General features: G+C 46.6%; 1 protein-coding gene across 1 annotated transcript in view; it reads left to right on the forward strand.

Moving 5' to 3' along the window:
• The window catches only part of ITPK1 (inositol-tetrakisphosphate 1-kinase), a 277,367-nt gene that overhangs the window by 238,306 nt on the left and 16,667 nt on the right, over positions 1–22,394 (forward strand). Inside the window, exons 8-10 of the mRNA XM_038748822.1 lie at positions 4,470–4,635; positions 10,289–10,356; positions 17,500–17,662. Coding sequence (XP_038604750.1) covers positions 4,470–4,635; positions 10,289–10,356; positions 17,500–17,662 — 397 coding nt within the window. The remainder of the gene's footprint in view (positions 1–4,469; positions 4,636–10,288; positions 10,357–17,499; positions 17,663–22,394) is intronic.

Raw genomic sequence — 22,394 nt, forward strand, 5'->3', positions numbered from 1 at the left:
GTCTCCCCCTTTTAGACTGTGAGCCCACTGTTGGGTAGGGACTGTCTCTATATGTTGCCAATTTGTACTTCCCAAGCGCTTAGTACAGTGCTCTGCACACAGTATATGTATATATGTTTGTACATATTTATTACTCTATTTATTTATTTATTTATTTATTTTACTTGTACATATCTATTCTATTTATTTTATTTTGTTAGTATGTTTGGTTTTGTTCTCTGTCTCCCGTTTTTAGACTGTGAGCCCACTGTTGGGTAGGGACTGTCTCTATATGTTGCCAATTTGTACTTCCCAAGCGCTTAGTCCAGTGCTCTGCACATAGTAAGCGCTCAATAAATACGATTGATGATGATGATGATGATAATAAATACAATTGATATTAAGTGCTTACTATGTGCCAAGCACTTTTCTAAGCTCTGGGGGGATACAAGGTCATCAGCTTGTCCCATGGGGGGGCTCACAGTCTTCATCCCCATTTTACAGATGAGGTAACTGAGGCACAGAGAGGTTAAGTGACATGCCCAAAGTCACACAGCTGACAGTGGGCAGAGCCGGGATTAGAGCCCATGACCTCTGACTCCCAAGCCCGGGCTCTTTCCTCTGAGCCACGGTGCTTCTCTGAGAGGGAATAGTGCTTTCCTAGTGGAAGAGTGGAAAGGTAACCAAGACCCAGGCCTAGAAAATAATATAAAGTCAAATAGAGGGGAGGGAGATGGGCTGATGGCTAGGATTATGTTTTAATGCCTTTGATCTTGGGTTCTAAGTGGCTCACTTAATTGCCAGAAGTGTGAGGCAAGTGTTTGGGTGATAACATTAGCAGCAGCACATAATGTCCCCTCTCCAGCTTTAATGAGCAATTGCCAGCCAATGCCTCTGAGGCCCAATTACAGGCTGCCACTGTCCTGCTCTGTGACTTGCGGGGAAGAAGCTACTTAACCTCAACCAGAGATTCCATTTACCTTTCCTGAGACGGCAGAGCTCTGGATCCCGTGATGGGTGCAGCTGAGATGGATGGCCTCAGAGTCACTGTCAGACCTGTCGCCGGTGGCCAGAGCTGGCATTCATTCATTCATTCAGTCGTATTTATTGAGCGCTTCCTGTGTGCAGAACAGCCCCTGCCCTCCGCTGGCCCCTGTGCCTCTGCCAGTAGGAACAGTGGTGCCTTGTCTGTACCCGTTTATTGCCATATCGTACTCTCAGTGTGGCTTAGTAGATAGAGCGCAGGTTTGTGAGCCGCCAGGACCTGGGTTCTAATTCCGGCTCTGCCTCACGTCTGCTGTGTGACTTTGGGCAAGTCACTTCACTTCTCTGTGCCTCAGTTACCTCACCTGTAAAATGAGAATAAGAGTATGAGCCCCATGTGGGGCAGAGACTGAATCTGACCTGATTAACTACCCCAGGGTTCAGTAAGGTGCTTGGCACATAGTAAGCACTTTATAAGTATTATTATTACTATTATTATCCCGAGCACTTAGTACAGTACTATGCACACAGTAAGTGCTCAATAAATACAATTGAGTGAATGAATGACTGAGAAAGGCCTGCCCGGAGTGGAGTTCTCTCAAGATTCGGATTTTGTGTCACCCTGAGAGTTTCCAGACATTTTTTAGATTAATCTCTCTTGTTCTGCTGCTTGCCTTCTTTGCACGATCCCATGCCCCGATGGGTCATTTTGGACACTTTTACAGGACTTGGCCCCTGCCTTCCTGTTTCCTTTCTACCCCACGCCCTGTGATTTAAAACGCAAGCCCAGATGACTCTGAGGTTCAGGGCCACATGCTACTTAAAGTCAGGGTAGCAGGGGACTCATAAGTGCTCCAATTTTCATTTTAGTGTGGAAAAAACAGAGCGGTTTTGGTGGGATACCCAGCGTCCAGGACTGCTGACCACATGGAATACACAATGTACTAGAGATCTTTTAATGTGCAGGGAAGTGCATGTTTTCCATAACGCTTGATGGGAGAAGCAGCAAAACCTAATGGAGAGAGCCAGGAGCTGTGAGTCAGGAGACCTGAATCCTGTAGAGAAGCAGTGTTGCTCAGTGGAAAGAGCCCGGGCTTTGGAGTCAGGGGTCATGGGTTCGAATCTCGGCTCTGCCAATTGTCAGCTGTGTGACTTTGGGGAAGTCACTTCACTTCTCTGGACCTCAGTTCCCTCATCTGTAAAATGGGGGTTAAGACTGTGAGCCCCCCGTGGGACAAACTGATCTCCTTGTAGTCTCCCCAGCACTTAGTACAGTGCTTTGCACATAGTAAGCGCTTAATAAATGCCATCATTATTATTATTATTATTATTATTATTAGTTGGGAAGCAACATGGCCTAGTGGCAAGAGCATGGGCTGGGGAATCAAAGAATGTGGGTTCTAATCCCGGCTCCGCCACTTGTCTGCTCTGTGATCTTGAGGAAATCACTCAACTTCTCTGTGCTTCAGTTACCTCAACTGCAAAATGGGGATTAAAACTGTGAGCCCCATGTGGAACAGGGACTCTGTCCAACCTGATTACCTTGTATTTACCCCAGTGCTTAGAGCAGTGTGTGGCACATAGTAAGCACTTAATAAATACCATAATTATAATTGATATTGTTATTATTAGTCCTGTCTCTGCCTCAGTCGACCTTGGAGTTAATTAACAGAAGCAGCATGGCTCAGTGGAAAGAGCACGGGCTTTGGAGTCAGAGGTAATGGGTTCGAATCTCAGCTCTGCCACATGTTTGCTGTGTGACCTTGGGCAAGTCACTTAACTTCTCTGAGCCTCAGTTCCCTCATCTGTAAAATGGGCATGAAGACTGTGAGCCCCACGTGGGACAACCTGATCACCTTGTATCCCCCCACCCCCCGGCGCTTAGAACAGTGCTTTGCACATAGTAAGCGCTTAACAAATGCCATCGTTATTATTATTATGCTATTAATTACAACATTCGTCTGTGCTGCAGTTTCTTTATCTGTAAAATGGGGGTGATTTTGCCTTGCTCCCTCCTGCCACATAGAACTTTGGTTGAGAATGTAGGAAATAATGAGTGAACCGCTTGATATGGACTATCCACTACGCCATCCTGCTTCTCTAGTAGCAGCAACAGAATGACTAGGCATGATCTCTGCTATGGAAGAGCTTAAAATTTCAGTCGGGAGACAACAGGATAATAAATGACAGGAAAAGTAGTACAGTATGAAAATATGTTCAGAAGTATTACGTGGGAGGGAGGGCCAGAGAGGAGGGAAGAGTACCAAGTGCTTAGATCAGTCAATCCATGAATTGTATTTAATGAGCACTTTACTGTGGGCAGAACACTTAGTGCTTGGAAGAGTACAAAGTAACAGACTTGGTAGATACATTCTCTGTCATGAAAATGCAGGAGTGGCAATTAGGAGGAGTGTAGAGTGCGATATTAGGATTAATCAGGAAGGGCTTTCCAGAAGAGGTGTGATTTCAGAAGGGCCTTGGTCGGCCGGGTGTGAAGGGGGTGGGAGTCCCAGGCTGAAGGGTAGGCGTGGGCTAAAGGTGAGAACAAGGCACTGTGAGTGGGTCAGCATGAGAAGAACAGAATGTGCAACCTGGGGAGAAGTTAGAGAGGAGCAGGGTGAAGTAGTTGGGAGAGAGCTGATGGAGTGCCTTAGCGCCCAGAAATGCTCTGGGCATGTCACCCCCCTCCTCAAAAATCTCCAGTGGTTGCCTATCAACCTTCGCATGAAGCAAAAACTCCTCACTATTGGCTTCAAAGCTCTCCACCTACCTCACCTCCCTTCTCTCCTTCTACAGCCCAGCCCGCACACTCCAGTCCTCTGCCGCTAACCTCCTCACCGTGTCTCGTTCTCTCCTGGCCCACCATCGACTCCTGGCCAACGGCCTACTTCTGGCCTGGAATGCCCTCCCCCTCCTCACATCTGCCGAACTAGCTCTCTCCCCCCCTTCAAAGCCCTACTGAGAGCCCACCTCCTCCAGGAAGCCTTCCCAGACTGAGCCCCCTGTTCCTCTGCTCCTCCTCCTCATCGCCCCTACTCCCTTCCCCTGCTCTACCCCCTTCCCCGCCCCACAGCACTTGTGTATATTTGTACATATTTATTATTCTATTTATTTTACTAATGATGTGTATATATCTATAATTCTGTTTATTTTGATGGTATTGATGCCTGTCTACTTGTTTTGCTTTGTTGTCTGTCTCCCCCTTATAGACTGTGAGCCCATTGTTGGGTAGCTACTATATCTGTTGCCTAATTGTACTGTCCAAGCACTTAGTACAGTGCTCTGCACACAGTAAGTGCTCAATAAATGAATGAATGAATGAAACCTATTTATCAGACATTTAAGTGGGAGGAATTTAGCTGCAAGATGCTAGATGCCTACAGGTCAGTTTAAATAATTCCAGGAGAAGGGTCATCGCTGCTTACACCAACAGGCAACAGGTTATGACTACAGAGGCCTGTCGTCCACAAGGCTGATTGGGTCATTTGATTTTCTGTTGTTTCTAGATGGCCATCATTTTCAACCAGGAGGGCCTGGGTGCCATCAAGCCTCCCTGCGTGATTCAGAGCTTCATCAACCACAATGCCGTCCTGTATAAGGTGTTTGTGGTAGGAGAGTCCTACACCGTAGTGCAAAGGCCGTCATTAAAGAACTTCTCTGCGGGAACATCAGGTAACCAGATGCACCAAATCCAGACTTGTGCCTTGAAAAGCGCTTATGTGGAATGGGCTTTTAAGTGATCAGGGTAACTGAAACCACCTGTCGATGAGACACATTTTCTTCTCTGTCTTTTTTTGGGGAAGAGGAGAAGGATTTGAAGATAGAAAGCACCTGTTCTACAGTATGTTTATGCTGGGTTCCTGGAGTCCTTGTGTCTGTGAAATCTACCAAGTCTGACCAGTTGGAAGTTATCTTTTGTGTCACTGTGCATAAGGAAAGTTTCCTTAGCCAGCATTTTAAATACCTATGGTACATTTGTCATATTTCTGAGTTGGATACATTTAAAAAATAATACCCCTGGATTCTTTCATTTTGGAACTTCCTGTTGCTAACTTTACCATGCTCAGTTGCTTTTAAATGACATGCAAGTGTGTGCTCAGATGCCCCTCAGCTGTTCATCTCTTAGGTAATTCTTGCCAGAAGTGGAGTTTACCATGCATGATGTCTCTACAATGTGAAAGAACATTCCCCTTCTGCATTTAATATACCATATTTCACGTGGCTTTAGGGTTTGGAGCCTTTTAAGTCCTGCATTCTCTTTCCTTAGAGTGGTGGTTTCAGGCCTCTTTCTCAACTCCTTCGTCCTGCGTTCGCCACAAAGTGCTACCAAATTTGTTCCATAAAAGTTGCCTAGCTATCCTTTGCTTTCAAAGACAATGCTGTGGAAGTCTGCCTCACCCATTTTTTTATGGTATTTTTTAAGCACTTACTATGTGCCAGGCGCTGTACTAAACACTGGGGTAGAGGCAAGCTGATCAGGTTGGACACAGTCCGTGTCCTACATGGGACTCACAGTATTAATCCCCATTTTACAAATGAGGTAACTGAGGCATAGGGAAGTGAAGTGACTTGCCCAAAGTCACACAGCGGATAAGGGGTAGAGCCAGGATTAGAACCCAGACTCTCTGACTCCTGGGCCTGTGCTCTATCCAGTAGACCACACTGCTTCTGTATTTATTAAATAGAAGCTCATCCGAGCAGCTGGTCTCTTCTGTCCCCATAACCAGTGCTTGAACTAGAACTTTATAAATCCTGATATGGAGCCAGATAAGCACATTTCCTACCCAGAGTTTGGAGCTGCAGGTGAACCAGCAGCCAGAATCACCTGGGCCCAATTTATGACCCTGCTCAAGCTTGTCTCCCAAGATGCTGCCCCCCAGGCAGTTTTGCTTTATTTTTTGGTCTTTGTTAAGTGCTTACTCTGTGCCGGGCACTGTACTAAGCGCTAGGGTGAATACGAGATAATGGGGTTGGACACAGTTTCTGTCCCACTTAGGGCTCACAGTCTTAAGCCCCATTTTATAGGTGAGGCAACTGAGGCACAGAGAAGTGAACTGACTTGCCCAAAAACACACAGCAGACAGTTGGCAGAACAGGGATTAGAACCCAAGTCCTCTGACTCTTCAGGCCTGTGTTCTATCCACTGGGCCACGCTGCTTCTCACTTGTTGTATGAGGCTCTGAGATGGGTCTGGAGAGCGTTCTTTCATATCCCTGCCCATTTCCACCATGATCCATGTGTCTGGTTATGTGGCTGCTTAAGTGTCTACCCATAGTTATTAGTGTTAGAAAGCAGTTCCTCAGAAATTAAGTATAAGGTAAGGGTGATGTTATTAAAAGCCATTAGAACCCTAAATGCCTCATTTTCTAAATGTGCAAATGTTGGTAGCATCCAATTCCTCCTCCCTGGATTGTCCATCTCCCTCCAGTCTGCCAAGCCCCTCGCTTTCTTCAAAGCCTCCTGACATTGCTTCCAGAAGGTGTCCGATTAATCCCCCACCTGCCAGGTCATGCCATCCCATCAGCCGCTTCAGCACCCGTGCCAATTACCGGTTCTCTTGCATTTATCATTCATATCTGTTTTCTTATGCTCAGCCAAGATGTATACCTCTGTTTGTGTCCACTGTCTCCCCCATTTGACTGTAAACTACTTGAGGACAGGGATTATGACTTTTCTGACTTCTGAGTTCCCTAGGCACCTAGTAATGGGCTCTGTCCATAGCAGCTATCAGGGAATATATATATATATATATATATATGTCAGTAAATGTAGTTATATATGTCAGTAAATATCATTGATAGTGATCACTCCCAACAAATATTTGAGTGTCTATTGTGTGTTTGTTCCTGTACTAGGAGGCAGCCAAGCATGGGGGGGGGAGAGAGAGAGAGAGAGAGAGTGTGTGTGTGTGTTTGTGTGTGTGTGGAGAAGCAGCATGGCTCAGTGGAAAGAGCACGGGTTCTGGAGTCAGAGGTCATGGGTTCAAATCCCGGCTCCGCCAGTTGTCAGCTGTGTGACTTTGGGCAAGTCACTTAACTTCTCTGGGCCTCAGTTACCTCATCTGTAAAATGGGGATTAAGACTGTAAGCTCCCCCTGGAACAACCTGATCACCTTGTAACCTCCCTGGCACTTAGAACAGTGCTTTGCACATAGTAAGCACTTAATAAATGCTATTATTATTATTATTATTATTATGTATGTGCTCTCTCTCTCTCTCCCTCCCCCCCTCCCTCTCTCTCTCTCCATCTCTCCCTCCCCCCCTCCCTCTCTCTCTCCCTCTCTCTCTCTCCCTCTCTCTCTCTCCCTCTTTCTCTCTCCCTCTCCCCCCCAGCCCAAAGTGGAATCTTATGTATTCAGAAGCAGAGGTGGATATTGGGTCCGTCCCAGATAGAAGATGAGTTCTTTTAGAGAGTGATGGTGCCTCAGTTATCCTAGGTGAAGCTTTATCACCTTTATCATGTTTCCCCTGACACACGGGTTGATTCATAAAAGCAGAAATAAAGCCCATGTCCTCCACCCACCTCAGCAAGGCAACATGATGTAGGGGAGAGCATCAGAGTTCGAGTCATGAGATCTCCCTGAATTTCTGGCTCCCACCATTAGCACGTTGAGTGACCGTGAGCAAGATCCTTGACTTCTCTGTGCCTCGGTTTTCTTATTCAAAAACTTAAGGTTTGGGGTTCCCTTTTCCACACATCCTCCTGGGAGAATTGTGAGGAGCAATTCGATAATGTTGGAAAAAAGGACTTGTGGCTTTTCCGGGCCGATTCCATTCAAATGGTGGCTCTTTTATTATTGAAATGGCTATCAGCTGTTCTCAAGGAAAGCCATGGTAAAAATGGGGGTCCTAATGTTGGCTGCACTGCTACTTTTGCACTGGACAATTGGGCAAGCGGTCTGGGGTGGCACCAGTGGGTTGTGCTGATGATGTTAGAAGCTCCAGAAAAGCAAATTATCATTTTGACAGGCATCAGAAGGCTGAGTTCAAACTTTCAGGTGGCTTTGCTGATTGAAAGGACCTTTTCTCACACCATTTTTCTCCCAAGCTTCTCACCTTGGGGTATCTGTGCAGGTGATTGGGACAGAGTCTAATGTTTCAGCCCAACACCCCTCTCTTAGGACTGCAAAGCAGCCGCAGTCTGGCTCTGTGCCCTCCCCTGGGAGTTCCAGGAAATTAATTAACCAGGTCTGCCGGGCAGGGGGCTATTCAAGAGATCAGACGTTAGCAGTGCTGACTTTGGAGCACCAATTGCAGGGGAAGAGCCAGGGCTGAGATTCAAGGGCTCCAGATGCCTCAGACCATTTCCCCCAGGCCTCCTCATGGCATGGCCCTGCCCTGCTCCGAGCCATCCGGTCCGGGAAGGCTCACCTTGCACAACTCCTCGGCTTTAGCGCCAATTCTCGCCTTCTCCTCGGGTGATGAGGGAAAGATGGGAACTATTCCTCCACCTCCTTTGTGGATTTGACTGCTCCTCTGTCTAGGAAGCCTCCACCCCCAGTTGGCCCCCGGGTTCTGCGGAGTTCTGTCACTTCTCTCCCCGCACCCAAATGCCCTGCCACTTTGCCACCAAACAAACCTCTGGTTTTTTTGTTTAATAGTATTTGGTAATCGCTTACTTTGTGGCAGGCATTGTACTAAGTGCTGGGGGAGATACAGGCCAGGTTGGACACAGCGTGGCTCACTGGGAAGAGCATGGGCTTTGGAGTCAGAGCTCATGGGTTCAAATCCCGGCTCCGCCAGTTGTCAGCTGTGTGACTTTGGGCAAGTCACTTAACTTCTCTGTGCCTGTTACCTCAACTGTAAAATGGGGGTTAAGACTGTGAGCCCCACGTGGGACAACCTGATCACCTCGTAGCCTCCCCAGCACTTAGAGCAGTGCATTGCACATAGTAAGCGCTTAATAAATGCCATCATCATCATTATTATTATTATATGGAGCTTTGCAGTCAGTCAGTGACATTTATTGAGCTTTTACTCTGTTCAGAGCACTGTACCTGGTAAGTGCTTGGTAGAGTACAATATAAACAATAAACAGATATGTTCCAGACCCACAAAGAGTTTACAATTGAGAGGAGTCTTAACCCCCATTTTACAGATGAGGTAACCTGAGGTACAGAGAAGCGAAGTGCCTTTATAATAATGGCATTTATTAAGTGCTTACTATGTGCAAAGCACTGTTCTAAGCACTGGGGAGATACAAGGTGATCAGGTCACACAGCAGACAATGGCAGAGCTGCTTCTAACTCCCAGGCCTGTGCTCTATCGACTAGGCCACATTGCCTCCCTTCCACAGAGATGTGTTGCAGGCTGATGTCTCCTTCAGCCACCCAAGGAGATGGGGCATCTCCCTCCAGGGCTCCTGCCCTGGGTCACTGGCCAATGAAGCCAGATGGCGGGGGAGTGCTGAAAGATGTTTGTGTGTCTGTAGAGCTTCATTTTTCCGAATTAGCCAAAGAGGCATCTGCCCACATTAAATTTGGATTTGCACTGGGTTAGAATACTAATCCCGCAAAGGGGCCGGGACACTCTGCTAGTTGAGGAAAAGATTGGGTTCACCTGCCCAAAAAAAGTTTGGCCTGAATCCCAAATGGACCCCTAGGAATGGTTTTCCCCAGCCCAAGGGAAAAGAAGTGCTTGGTGGGATTTCTAAGCTGGCAGGAAGGAAAGCCAGAAAATCAATGCAGGCATGCTTGCATGTGTATAAGAACACAAACACCGAATGACAGTCCCATATTGTGTTTCCTAAAAGACTAAGGAATAAAAGGCCCCAAATAGGGAAACATCCTTCGAGCATTCGGTGTAGCCTGCCAGTCTTTTGGGCCAGCTCTTTAGTGGGTCTTGGTTACGTGGGAAGAAAATGCTGTAAATGAGATGGTTATTAGGCAGAATTTTGAGGTGCATTGAGTTTCCGGCAGCTTTGTACGGTTTTTTGGATAGGTGGCCAATTACTTTGTTCAAACCCCTCGGAGGGCAAGGAGAATGAGGGTTGCTAATTAGGTGGCAGTTTGCCTGGATGGTATTGCCCTCTAGCGTTGCCTAACCAATGTGGCTTACTTAGCCCGAAAAGTTAGAGATGATGGAGGGATAGTAAGAAGGCTCGACAGAAGTTAGATCAAAGCAAGCATGCCATAAATTTGTGGATTCGTGAAAGATAGTTTAGGCCTTAGGGCAGCCACTGGTGTCAGTGACAAGATTCCCGGGCAAGGTGGGCCATTGTTCTGACCCGGGATGCATGCCTTATGTTCACACTTGATTCATGTTCAGAGTCAATTTCCAAAACAGACTGTGCTCGCTTAACTCCACCTTTTCTTTTCCCATTTCAGACAGAGAATCAATATTTTTCAACAGCCATAATGTGTCAAAGCCAGAGTCGTCTTCAGTCTTGACAGCAGTAAGTACCACCTGCAATCTTTTCCCCTTAGCGTGGAGTTTTTTGTAAGTGTGAATATTTCTCAGCTTATTGGCATTCCTGGCTACATCCCGATTATCGCCGATGGGATGCAGACTAAAGATCTGCATCTTTATTGCATTCTGCACTGGGGGAGCAGTTCCTAATTAGACTGGCCTTTATGATTTGCTTTAGGTTTTCTGCCTAAAAAGCTTTTAGAACAACCCTCGCTGGGCTATGTCAGCACTCCAAACAAGCATTCCCCTGAAGGAATTCCTTCTGCCCTGGGAAGGAATACAAACCGCTTATGTTATTTCTACCAGACAACACTGAGTTATTTTCCCAGCAATGAGTCAGATGGGAACTGCTTTCTGATCTGGTTTCCCTTTAGGAGTGGGCTTTTTTTTTCCTGTCTGAATTACCCTTTCTTTCCTTAGTGAATAATCTATTCTTTCCTTTAGCCAGACTAGATTCTAGGGCAAGTTATCAAAACCTGTTTCATCTCTACAGGATCATATTTTTCCTTGTTCTCCACTAGCCCTCCAGGCAGCCAGTTAGCCAGTTGCAACTGGGACTATGAACCTTTGTCTGTTTCCTCAACTCCGCCCTGCCCCACCCCCTCCTCCCAGGAGCCTATGGCTGGTGACAGCACTTGAGCTTCCCATGGAAGATGGGCCCTGCCTCTGAACCTTGGTCCTGTGAAGTCTGCTGATAATGGTCCTATTAACAAAGAGGCTCAAACTACAGCCGAAAATGAGAGAAATGGAGCTTCCTAGGATTGGAAGGGACTAGAGGCATCTTCTGGTCCATCCCCCCTGTCTTTATGCAGGGTGATTCTCAGTCAGCACAAGCCAATGAGAAGCAATCTTGTTTTGTAAAGACACTCAGGGAAAGAGTAGCCAAGCTCCTTTCTAATAATAATAGTAGTAATAATAATGGCATTTGTTAAGCGCTTACTATGTGCAAAGCACTGTTCTAAGCACTGGGGAGGATACAAGGTGATCAGATTGTCCCACGTGGGGCTCACAATCTTAATCCCCATTTTACAGATGAGGTAACTGAGGCACAGAGAAGTTAAGTGACTTCCATATTAAAAAGTCACCATATCTAAATCGTTGACACTGGGATTTTAACCCCATTTCCTTAAGCTCCATCTCAGGGTAGGTGGAGAACAACTAGTCGGGCTCTCCCTAGGCTTCTAGACCATTAGTAGATTAGCCCTCAACCTTCTCAAGGCAAAATAATTATATTCCCCTTTGACTTTCTTAATGGTTCTTAGTGGTCAACCTGTAATCATCTTCCTGGCTGTCCTTTGAATCATCTCTCAATTTCCCATGTCCCTCAGTCAACTGATTAGTGGTATTTATTGAATGCTTATTGTGTGCAAAGCATTGCACTAAGCGCTTGGGGAAGTTCAGTGTAACAGTATTCATAGACACATTCCCTGTCCACAAGGAGCTTACATTCTAGAGTGGGAGACAGACATGAAAATAAATTATGGATATGTACATAAGTGCTGTGGGGCTGAGGGAGGGATGGACATGCCCGCCACCTAAAGCTCAACATGTCGAAGACTGAGCTCCTTGTCTTCCCTCCCAAACCTTGTCCTCTCCCTGACTTTCCCATCTCTGTTGACGGCACTACCATCCTTCCCGTCTCACAAGCCCGCAACCTTGGTGTCATCCTCGACTCCGCTCTCTCATTCACCCCTCACATCCAAGCCGTCACCAAAACCTGCCGGTCTCAGCTCCGCAACATTGCCAAGATCCGCCCTTTCCTCTCCATCCAAACTGCTACCCTGCTCATTCAAGCTCTCATCCTATCCCGTCTGGACTACTGTACCAGCCTTCTCTCTGATCTCCCATCCTCGTGTCTCTCTCCACTTCAATCCATACTTCATGCTGCTGCCCGGATTATCTTTGTCCAGAAACGCTCTGGGCATATTACTCCCCTCCTCAAAAATCTCCAGTGGCTACCAATCAATCTGCGCATCAGGCAGAAACTCCTCACCCTGGGCTTCAAGGCTGTCCATCACCTCGCCCCCTCCTACCTCACCTCCCTTCTCTCCTTCTACTGCCCAGCCCGCAACCTCCGCTCCTCCACCGCTAATCTCCTCACTGTACCTCGTTCGCGCCTGTCCCGCCGTCGACCCCCGGCCCACGTCATCCCCCGGGCCTGGAATGCCCTCCCTCTGCCCCTCCGCCAAGCTAGCTCTCTTCCTCCCTTCAAGGCCCTGCTGAGAGCTCACCTCCTCCAGGAGGCCTTCCCAGACTGAGCCCCTTCCCTCCTCTCCCCCTCGTCCCCCCTCCATCCCCCCATCTTACCTCCTTCCCTTCCCCACAGCACCTGTATATATGTGTATATGGTTGTACATATTTATTACTCTGTTTATTTATTTATTTATTTTACTTGTACATTTCTATCCTATTTATTTTATTTTGTTGGTATGTTTGGTTCTGTTCTCTGTCTCCCCCTTTTAGACTGTGAGCCCACTGTTGGGTAGGGACTGTCTCTATGTGTTGCCAATTTGTACTTCCCAAGCGCTTAGTACAGTGCTCTGCACATAGTAAGCGCTCAATAAATACGATTGATTGATTGATTGATTGATGAAGTGCTTAAAGGGCACAGAGCCAAGTGCATAGCGATGTGGAAGGGAGAAGGAGTAGGGGAAATGAGAGCTTCATCTGGGAAGGCCTCGTGGAGGAGTTGTGATTTTAGTAAGGCTTTGAAGGAGGGGAGAGTGGTGGTCTGTCATATATGAAGGAGGAGGGAGTTGCAGACCACAGGGAGGACATGGGCAAGAGGTTGGTGGTGAGATGAGATCAAGGTAAATTGGCATTAGAGGAGCAAAGTGTTTGGGCTGGGTTATAGGGGGAAATCAGCAAGGTAAGGTAGGAGAGGGCAAGCTAATTGACTGCCGTAAAGCCCATTGGAGTTTCTTTTTGATGTGGAGATGGATGGGCAACCACTGGAGATTCTTGAGGAGTGAAGAGATGTAGACAATGTTTTTTCTAAGAAAAATGATCTGGGCAACCGAGCGAAGCATGGACTAGAGTGGGGAGAGACAGGAGGCCTGGAGGTCTGCAGGGAGACTGATGCAGTAGTCAAGGCGGGATAAGGTGAGTGCTTGGATCAGCGTCGGAGCAGTTTGGATGGAGAGGAAAGGGCCAATTTTTAGGATTTGGTAACAGATTGACTCTGTGGGTTGAGTGAGAGAGCTGAGTCAAGGATAAAGCCAAGGTTTAAGTCTTGTGGGATAGGGAGGAGAGTAGTGTTCTCTACAGCAATGGGAAAGACAGGGTTAGGGTGGGAAAATGAGGAATTCTTTGTTGGACATGTTAAGTTTGAAGTGTCAGCAGGATATCCAAATAGAGATCCAAATAGAGATGGCAGGAGGAAATGCAAGATTTGCAGAAAAGGAGAGAGGTCAGATTGGAGATGTAGACTTGGGAGTCATCCACATATGTGGTAGTTGAAGCTGGGAGTAGACAGGGAGCATGTCTGCCAACTCTATTGTATTGTACTCTCCCAAGTGCTTTTTTTTAATGGAATTTGTTAAGCATTTACCTGTGCCAGATACTGTACTAAGTGTTGGGGTAGACACAAGCTAATCAAGTTGGACTGAATCCATGTCCCCACGTGGGCCTCACAGTCTTAAACCCCATTTTACAGATGAGGTAACAGAGGCACAGAGAAGTGATTTGCCCAAAATCACACATCAGACAAGTGGCCGAGCTGAAATTAGAACCCAGGTCCTCTGACTCTTAGGCCTATGCTCTTTCCTCTAGGCCACATTGAACTGTACTCTTGCAAGCACTTAGTATAGTCCTCTGCCCAGAGTAAGTGTTCAATAAATGCAGATTGATTATGTGGCCTAGGATTGTCCCCAGTGTTCTCAAGTAAAGGTTAGATCATCACTGAGTGCAATGGAAAGCTGACTTTGTGGCTTACATATAGTATAGTAATAGTATTTATTGAAGCACTTTCTATGTGCAGAGCACTGTCTTACCCTAGTTCTTCCATGTGATGCATTTGCCCTATACATGTGGGTCAGATACGGTGGGGTAATCATGAAACTCTTTCTGACATTGCTTATGAATGCGGTTGCAATGGCAGAAGAAACAGTTTGGCATGTGTATATAGACGCAGCCAAGGCATCCATACAGTAAGGTGACCTTTCCTTAACTCCAGGTTCATCAGGAGCACATCCCTCCAGTTTTTTTTTTTTGGTGTTGTTTTTTTTTTTAAATCGTGTCGCATTGCTGACTAGCTTTGAATTTGCTTTCCTCCAGCACCCCTATTTTCCATAGTGACTCGGCCAGTTTTAGCCTGTTGAATTTCCATTTGGTTTATTTCTGGCCCCTAGTTTTTGCAGTCTATTTATGATTTGTCAACAGAGCACAGAGTTAGGCTGAAACCCTGAGTTGTGAGCATGATCTGTTCGGTTTTTTTCTTTAAAATTTTTTTAAAAGCTATTACCACTTCTGAATTGGCCAGCTATTCTGAGATCCAGCATAGTTACCCACAATGCTTAAACTAAGAAAGAGAAATACAATTAACTGGTACCATTTTCCAGAGAGGCAGCTGTAAAGCTTAACAGCAGCAAATACTCGGATGAACAAGTTGAGTTTACGAAATTAAAGTTGATCCAGGTCAACAAGATTCACCTTTCATCAGGGTATATCACTCCGCTTGCTCTTAATGATAATATTTATGGTACTTGTTAAAGCGCTTACTATGTGCCAAGTACTGGTCTAAGCACTGGGGTAGATACAAGTTAATCAGGTTGGACGCAGTCCCTGTCCCAGATGGGGCTCACACTTTTATCCCCATTTTACAGAGGTGGTAACTGAGGCACAGAGAGGATAAGTGCCCAGTGTCACACAGCAGACATGTGGCAGAGGCGGCAATAGAACCCAGGTCCTTCTGACTCCCCAGGCCCGTGCTCTATCCACTAAGCCATGCTGCTTCTAATAGTTATCTAATGTTAGTCATTAAGCACTTACTCTGTGCCAAGCACTGTACTAAAGGATGGAGTAGATACAAGATAATCAGGTTGGATACGGTCTTTGTCCTATCTGGGGCTAACAGTGTAAGCAGGAGGGAGAACAGGTATTGAATCCCCATTTTACAGATGAGGAAACTGAAGCAAAGAGAAGTTACTTTCCCAGAGTCACCCAGCCCAGGAAGTGGAGAAGTCAGGATTAGAATCCAGTCCTCTGACTCTAAGGTCCATGCTCTTTCCACTAGGTCATGTTCTTGTTGCCCAAATACTGCTGACAGGGAGATGGGGTGGTCACCAAGGGGGGTGTTCCCTACAAATCCCCCCTTTTTTAGTCAATTCTATGCCCAAGTAATCCCTCATGGGTGGTCCCTGGCTAATTAAGCAGATGCTACCAACTTTCCTGTACAGCGGACCAGATTGCACTTCATTCAGCCACATTTATTGAGCGCCTACTGTTCATTCATTCATTCAATCGTATTTATTGAGCGCTTACTGTGTGCAGAGCACTGTACTAAGTGCTTGGGAAGTACAAGTTGGCAACATATAGAGACAGTACCTACCCAACAGCGGGCTCACAGTTTAGAAGGCTCACAGTCTAGCAGTGTGCAGAGCACTATCCTAAGCGCCCAAGAGACCATAATATAACAATAAATAGACATATTCTGTGCCCACAGTGAGCCTACAGTCATGCCCACGATGAATTAGCTGCCAGTTGTGAGTGCACCCTTATGACCAGCTTACATGCTCCTAAACAGGTTTTTATTGTGGCAAAGAGGTGGCTTCCCCTTCCTTCTTCCCCTTCTCCCCCATGAGCACTTTTCCTGCCAGATCCTGATCAGGAGTAATGTAGGCTGATGGGGTGAGCATTTTCTAATGACCCTGATTCAGTGAAGTTCTCTGTTTTTGCTCCTGGGTTGGGCATTTATATTAGGACAGTATGCATGCCTCAGAGAGGATTTGTGAAGATTAATTAGCTGAAGTGTGGAAAGTGCTAGTATGCCTTACAAGGGGTTACAGTGCCTTATAAATCTGATACGTAAGTGGTGACCAAGCCTCTGAGTTTTCTGTTTAAGGCCAAACTTCTGAGGTCCAGCTAGGCTGACTGAGAAATGAGAGTTTGACCTTCACATTGGCAAGATTGGCCTAAAAGAAGAGCTGACCGAACCATCAAGTATGATGAAATGCGGCATATGGGCGGCTTAGGGGGTGGCTGGCACGTGTCTCACATTTAAAGAAAAAAAGAAGATTTTTGTCTGGCATTTGAGAAAGTCATTGAGAAGTGGAGATTTAACATGGCAGGGTAAGGACCAGAAATTTGATTCAAGTCCCTTGAAGGCTTTGGTCATCAGTAGAGCTGTTTAATTGTTCCTGTCCCAGTGGCTCCTATAGACTGTTGATAATAATTGGGGTAGTTGTTAAGCACTGTATTAGACACTAGGATAGATCCAAGATCCCAAGGTCAGACATAGTCCCTGTCCCCCATGTGCCTCACATTCTCAGTAGGAGGGAGAACAGCATGAGATGGAGCATGGCCTAGTCCCTTGGGCAAGTCACTTCACTTCTCTGTGCCTCAGTTACCTCATCTGTAAAATGAGCATTAAGACTGCAACCCCCAGCGCTTAGAACAGTGTGTGTCACATAGTAAGCCACTCAGCATTCACAGGTTTTGAATCCCCATTTTACAGATGAGGAGATTGAGGAACAGAGCAGTTAAGTGACTTGCCCATGGTCACACAGCAGGCAAGTGGCAGAGCTGGGTTTCGAACTCAGGTCCTCTGACACCCAGACCCATGTTCTTTCCACTAGGCTACCCTGCTCCCCCTAACAGCTGATCTGTCACTGGGGCCCCTGTCATTGGATGGTGAATCACAGATACTTCTCTGCGGGATCTTGTGGCAGTCAAGGTTTTTTTTTCTGTCCTCCTTTCATTTGTGAATATTCCCTCTGCCACAGAGCCAGTTGAAGGGAAGATTGAGGACGAGCAATGGAGGTGGCTCTCTATAAGATGTGGAGGACTTTTAAGAATTCAACTCTCCCTCCCAGGAACCTTCGGAGGTGTAGCTAAAGGGGGAATCTCCGTATTGTGCTGTAGCGCAAGTGTGAGCCCCTTCTCAGGAGCTTTGTGTTCCTTGTTTTTGTAGCTGGACAAAATAGAAGGGGTGTTTGAGAGACCCTGCGACGATGTCATCCAGAAGATCTCCAAGGCCCTGCGGCAGGCATTAGGGGTGTCACTGTTTGGGATCGACATCATCATCAACAATCAGACAGGGCAGCACGCCGTCATCGATGTCAATGCTTTCCCAGGTAAGGAAGGCCCCGTGTTCGTTCGCATCAACATCCACAGATCAATCCATCTAGACTGTAAACTCGGTTTGGGCGGGGATAGGGTTTGCTAATTCTGTTGGATTGTACTGTCCCAAGTGCTGAGTATATGTAGTAAGCTCTCAGTAAAGGCTATTGATTGATCAGGTGGTCACATTTCTCGAGCGCCTGCTGATGACAAAGTACTATGCTACTTCGGGAGAGTACACCTGGATGGATCTTATATATGCATATATTTAAATTATGGTACTTGTTAAGCACTTTTTTTGTGTCAGTGTAAGCTCTGGTTAGATTCAAGCTAATCAGGTTGGGCACAATCTCTGTCCCACACAGGGCTCACAGTCTACTCTCCAATGGATAACGTGCATAGGGTTCAGGGTTCCCAGGGGAGCATGGAGCAAGGCATCTGCTTGGAGAATCCTGAAGCGTTTTCATGTTAAGGTGACGAATGTGAGCCTGAACTTGGGAATGTGTAGGGAGCTGGATGAACCCCAAAGCAATGTCCGTTTTTCCCAGAAACTACAGCTGCTGTTTAGGTCTCTACAAAGTGAAAATTACCCCTGGCCCATCTCATGCTCCGTATTGAACCCAGCATCCCCTGCCATCCATCAGAGTTTCCTTGCACTCCCCGAGGACTGGAGGCAACGCATGGTCTGACAGAAAGAACATAGGGCTGGGGGTCTGGAGTCCTGGCTTCTAGTCTCAGTACCCCCACTGGCCTGCTGTACGACCTTGGGCAAGTCACTCAATCGTTCTGTTCCTAAGTTTCCCCACCCTTATTAAGGGAGATAATCTCTCTCTCTCCCCACTTCATCGGACCGCTACCCTGCTCGTTCAAGCTCTCATCCTATCCCATCTGGATTACTGTATCAGCCTCCTCTCCAATCTCCCATCCTCGTGTCTCTCCCCACTTCAATCCATACTTCACACCGCTGCCCAGATTGTCTTTGTCCAGAAACGCTCTGGGCATGTTACTCCCCACCTCAAAAATCTCCAGTGGCTACCAATCAACCTACGCATCAGGCAGAAACTCCTCACCCTGGGCTTCAAGGCTGTCCATCACCTCGTCCCCTCCTACCTCACCTTCCTTCTCTCCTTCTCCAGCCCAGCCTGCACCCTCCACTCCCCTGCTGCTAATCTCCTTACTGTGTCTCGTTCTCACCTGTCCCGCCGTCGACCCCCGGCCCACATCATCCCCCTGGCCTGGAATGCCCTCCCTCCACACATCTGCCAAGCTAGCTCCCTTCCTCCCTTCAAGACCCTACTGAGAGCTCACCTCCTCCAGGAGGCCTTCCCAGACTGAGCCCCCTCCTCTCTCTCGCCCTCCTCCCCCTCCCCATCCCCCCTGCCTTACCTCCTTCCCTTCCCCACAGCACCTGTATATATGTATACATGTATATATGTTTGTACGAATTTATTACTCTATTTTATTTGTACATATTTATTCTATTTATTTTATTTTGTTAATATGTTTTGTTTTGTTCTCTGTCTCCCCCTTCTAGACTGTGAGCCTGCTGTTGGGTAGGTACCGTCTCTATATGTTGCCAACTTGTACTTCCCAAGCGCTTAGTACAGTGCTCTGCACACAGTAAGCACTCAATAAATACGATTGAATGAATGAATGAAAAGATGAAAATATGATCACTCATGTAACTGGAGTACCTTTCTTTTCCTTTAAAATTCCCAGAGGAAAACCCCATAAACTTCGTATTTTGTATTATTGTTTTTATTCATTCAGTCAGTGCTCGTATTTATCGAGCACTTACTGTGTGCAGAGCACTGTACTAAGCACTTGGGAAGTACAAATTGGCAACGTATAGAGATGGTCCCTACCCAACAACGGGCTCACAGTCTAGCAGGGGGAGACAGACAGGAAAAGACAAAACAAGTAGACAGGTATCGATACCAACAGAATAAATAGAATTATAGCTAATATACACATCATTATATGTTGCCAACTTGTACTTCCCCAGCGCTTAGTACAGTGCTTTGCACACAGTAAGTGCTCAATAGATACGATTGATTGATTGATCATTAATGAAATAAATAGAGTAATAAATATGTACAAATATACACAAGTGCTGTGGGAAGGGGGATGGTCAGAGGGAGGGAGGGGGGGATTTATGTGGATATCAGTTTTCAAAGAAGACACCTTGCTGTGAAGTTTGCCTGTGAGGACTTAGTACAACCCAATAATTTTGTATCTACTCCCGCGCTTAGCCCAGTGTGTGGCACATAGTAAGCACCTAACAAATACCACAGTCATCACTGTCATCGTGTGAGGGTACTTGGAGAAATAAAAGCACTCTACGTAGTCTGATGAACAAAGAATTGCAGGCCCGAGGCGATCCGATAACAGGGTCCGATCTGAGGCAGCCCACAGGGTTCCGCAGTGTGGCTTTGGTTTGCCCAGTGCTTTGGTTAAGTGTTTACTTCTCAAACCTCTCTGGTGCCAAGGGGCTTTAACGTAGACATAAATTTGTTATGGTCAACGTGGCTGAGGACTCTCTCATCCCCGGATAGGCCCTGAGGGGGAGATCAGCATTGTTCATAGGACCACCGTGTATTTTGCTGGGTATCGTTTCCGATGTAATGTCAAATAGTGAAATTTCAAGGAGTTTCAGAGGGTTTCATACCGTGGCTACCGTATTTGTATTCTCCACCATGCCTGCTTTGGTTCGGGGCTGTCACCGGAGGGTATGACTGTCCTCAGCCGTGTCTTAGCCCCCAGGGCCCCATCTGAGCAGCTCTCTGCATTCAAAGTCAGTGTATGGGCCGTTGGACAAATAAAACAGCATCCCGCTGTCCCCGACAGCTTGTACTTTCAGGAGAAGGGCTTTGAGTGCATACAGTTTGGCTAATTGCCAACATGACAAAGCATTGGCTTTGAGATAGGGCTTTTGTTGGCTTATTTCAGGGTGGGGGGTTTGATGTGGTTTTGTTCGTTAAACAATTATTTGCTGTAACACAAAATCCCAGGCATCCTGGAACTGAACCCAGGAGTCCCAGAAAAGGCTCCTTGTCCCCGGAACAGAAAGACAGAACAAGCGACTTTTATTTTGCTCCATGGGAACCTGAAAGTTCATGCAGGGGAGGCTCTCTGTCTCTCTGCAGCTTCCTGGTATCGCACTGTGAAATGCCAGATTTCCAGGCCCTTTGCTAAACGTGGCTATTTGTTTAAGGGCCAGTGACCCAACCTCAACGCTGACCGGGGCCTGTGTGAGACAGTGCTGTGTTAGTACAGTGCTCTGCGCACAGTAAGTGCTCAATAGATATGATTGATTGATTGATTGAGACGGGTCAACTCCCGGCCACCTCCTCCACTGCCCTCTGCCCAGCGCATCCAGGTGTCAGTCTGAGTCAACCTGCCCCCTTAGTCCCGTGAGTTGGGGGGGTTTGAGTCCAGAATGTATTCAGATTTGCGGGAGTTAGATTACATATGAGTCAGTGTTATTTTCAAAATCAGCCTTACCCAGTTATGTGAATAAGCATTTACTAGTGACTAGCATTCATTCATTCATTCATTCAATCATATTTATTGAGCGCTTACTGTGTGAAGAGCACTGTCCTAAGCGCTTGGGAAGTACAAGTTGGCATACGCTTGTGAAGTGATGCACAGGAAGAGTGAAAGTTGGGCTGGGCCAATATTAAATATAAAACTCCAATCTGGTTATGTTGGAGCAGAGGGAGAGCTTTATCAGATTTGGGTGGACTAGTAATAATAGCAGTAATAATAATTGTAATGATAATAAAAATAGTGGTACATATTAAGCTCTTACTGTGTGCCAAGCACTGTACTAAGCATGGGGGAAAATAAATGATAATATGAGAAGTAGCATGGCTTCGTGGATAGAGCATGGGCCTGGGAATCAGAGAACTTGGGTTCTAATCCCAGTTCCTCCACTTGTCTGCTGTGGGATCTTGGGATCTTAACTTCTTTGTCCCTCAGTTATCTCATCTGTAAAATGGGGATTGAGACTTGAGCCCCATGCAGAACAGGGACTGCGTCCAAACTGATTAGTTTGTATCTTTGCCAGCACTTAATACAGCACCTGGCGCACAGTATGCACTCAAGGAATACCTGTTAAAAAAAAAAGATAATTACTTCAGACACAATCCCTGGCACACTTGGAACTCCTGCATTTCTCCCACTCCCTACTCTTGCCACTTAAATGTCACCTAACCTCTTGGGTGGTAACGTTCCCCGACCCCCCCTGCCATCCGTAACACTTTTTTTCTCTGCACATAGTAAACGCTCAATAAATACGATTGATTGATTGATTTTCATTATTATTAGCATTATACTAAGCACTTTCTATGTACCAAGCACCTTACTAAGCTCTGTGTTAGATATCTACCCTATCCCACAAGGTACTCAAAATCAGAGTGGGAGGGAAAACAGGTGTTTTTCCCCATTTGGCAGGTTAAGAAATAAAGACACAGAGAAGCTGTGACTTCCCCAAGGTCACACAGCAGGCAAGTATTTCAAAGTTGAAGTACGACGGATCTGTGGAGCCATCCGACCAGATCCCAAGTTTAGAACATTCTGAGAAGCTCCAGGAGAGAAACTGGGGTATCATTGGTCAAATGAGGAGGGGTGGAGTGTCTCTTCATTGCTGCTCATCAGAATCGGTCCTTCATCGCAGTGGGATATTCTTCGGGGCCCAGGACACTTGAGTCCCTGAGGACCTCCGCTGTGCCAACAGAGCTGCAG

This window comes from Tachyglossus aculeatus, chromosome 1 (genome assembly GCF_015852505.1).
Source record: "Tachyglossus aculeatus isolate mTacAcu1 chromosome 1, mTacAcu1.pri, whole genome shotgun sequence".
Taxonomy (NCBI): domain Eukaryota; kingdom Metazoa; phylum Chordata; class Mammalia; order Monotremata; family Tachyglossidae; genus Tachyglossus; species Tachyglossus aculeatus.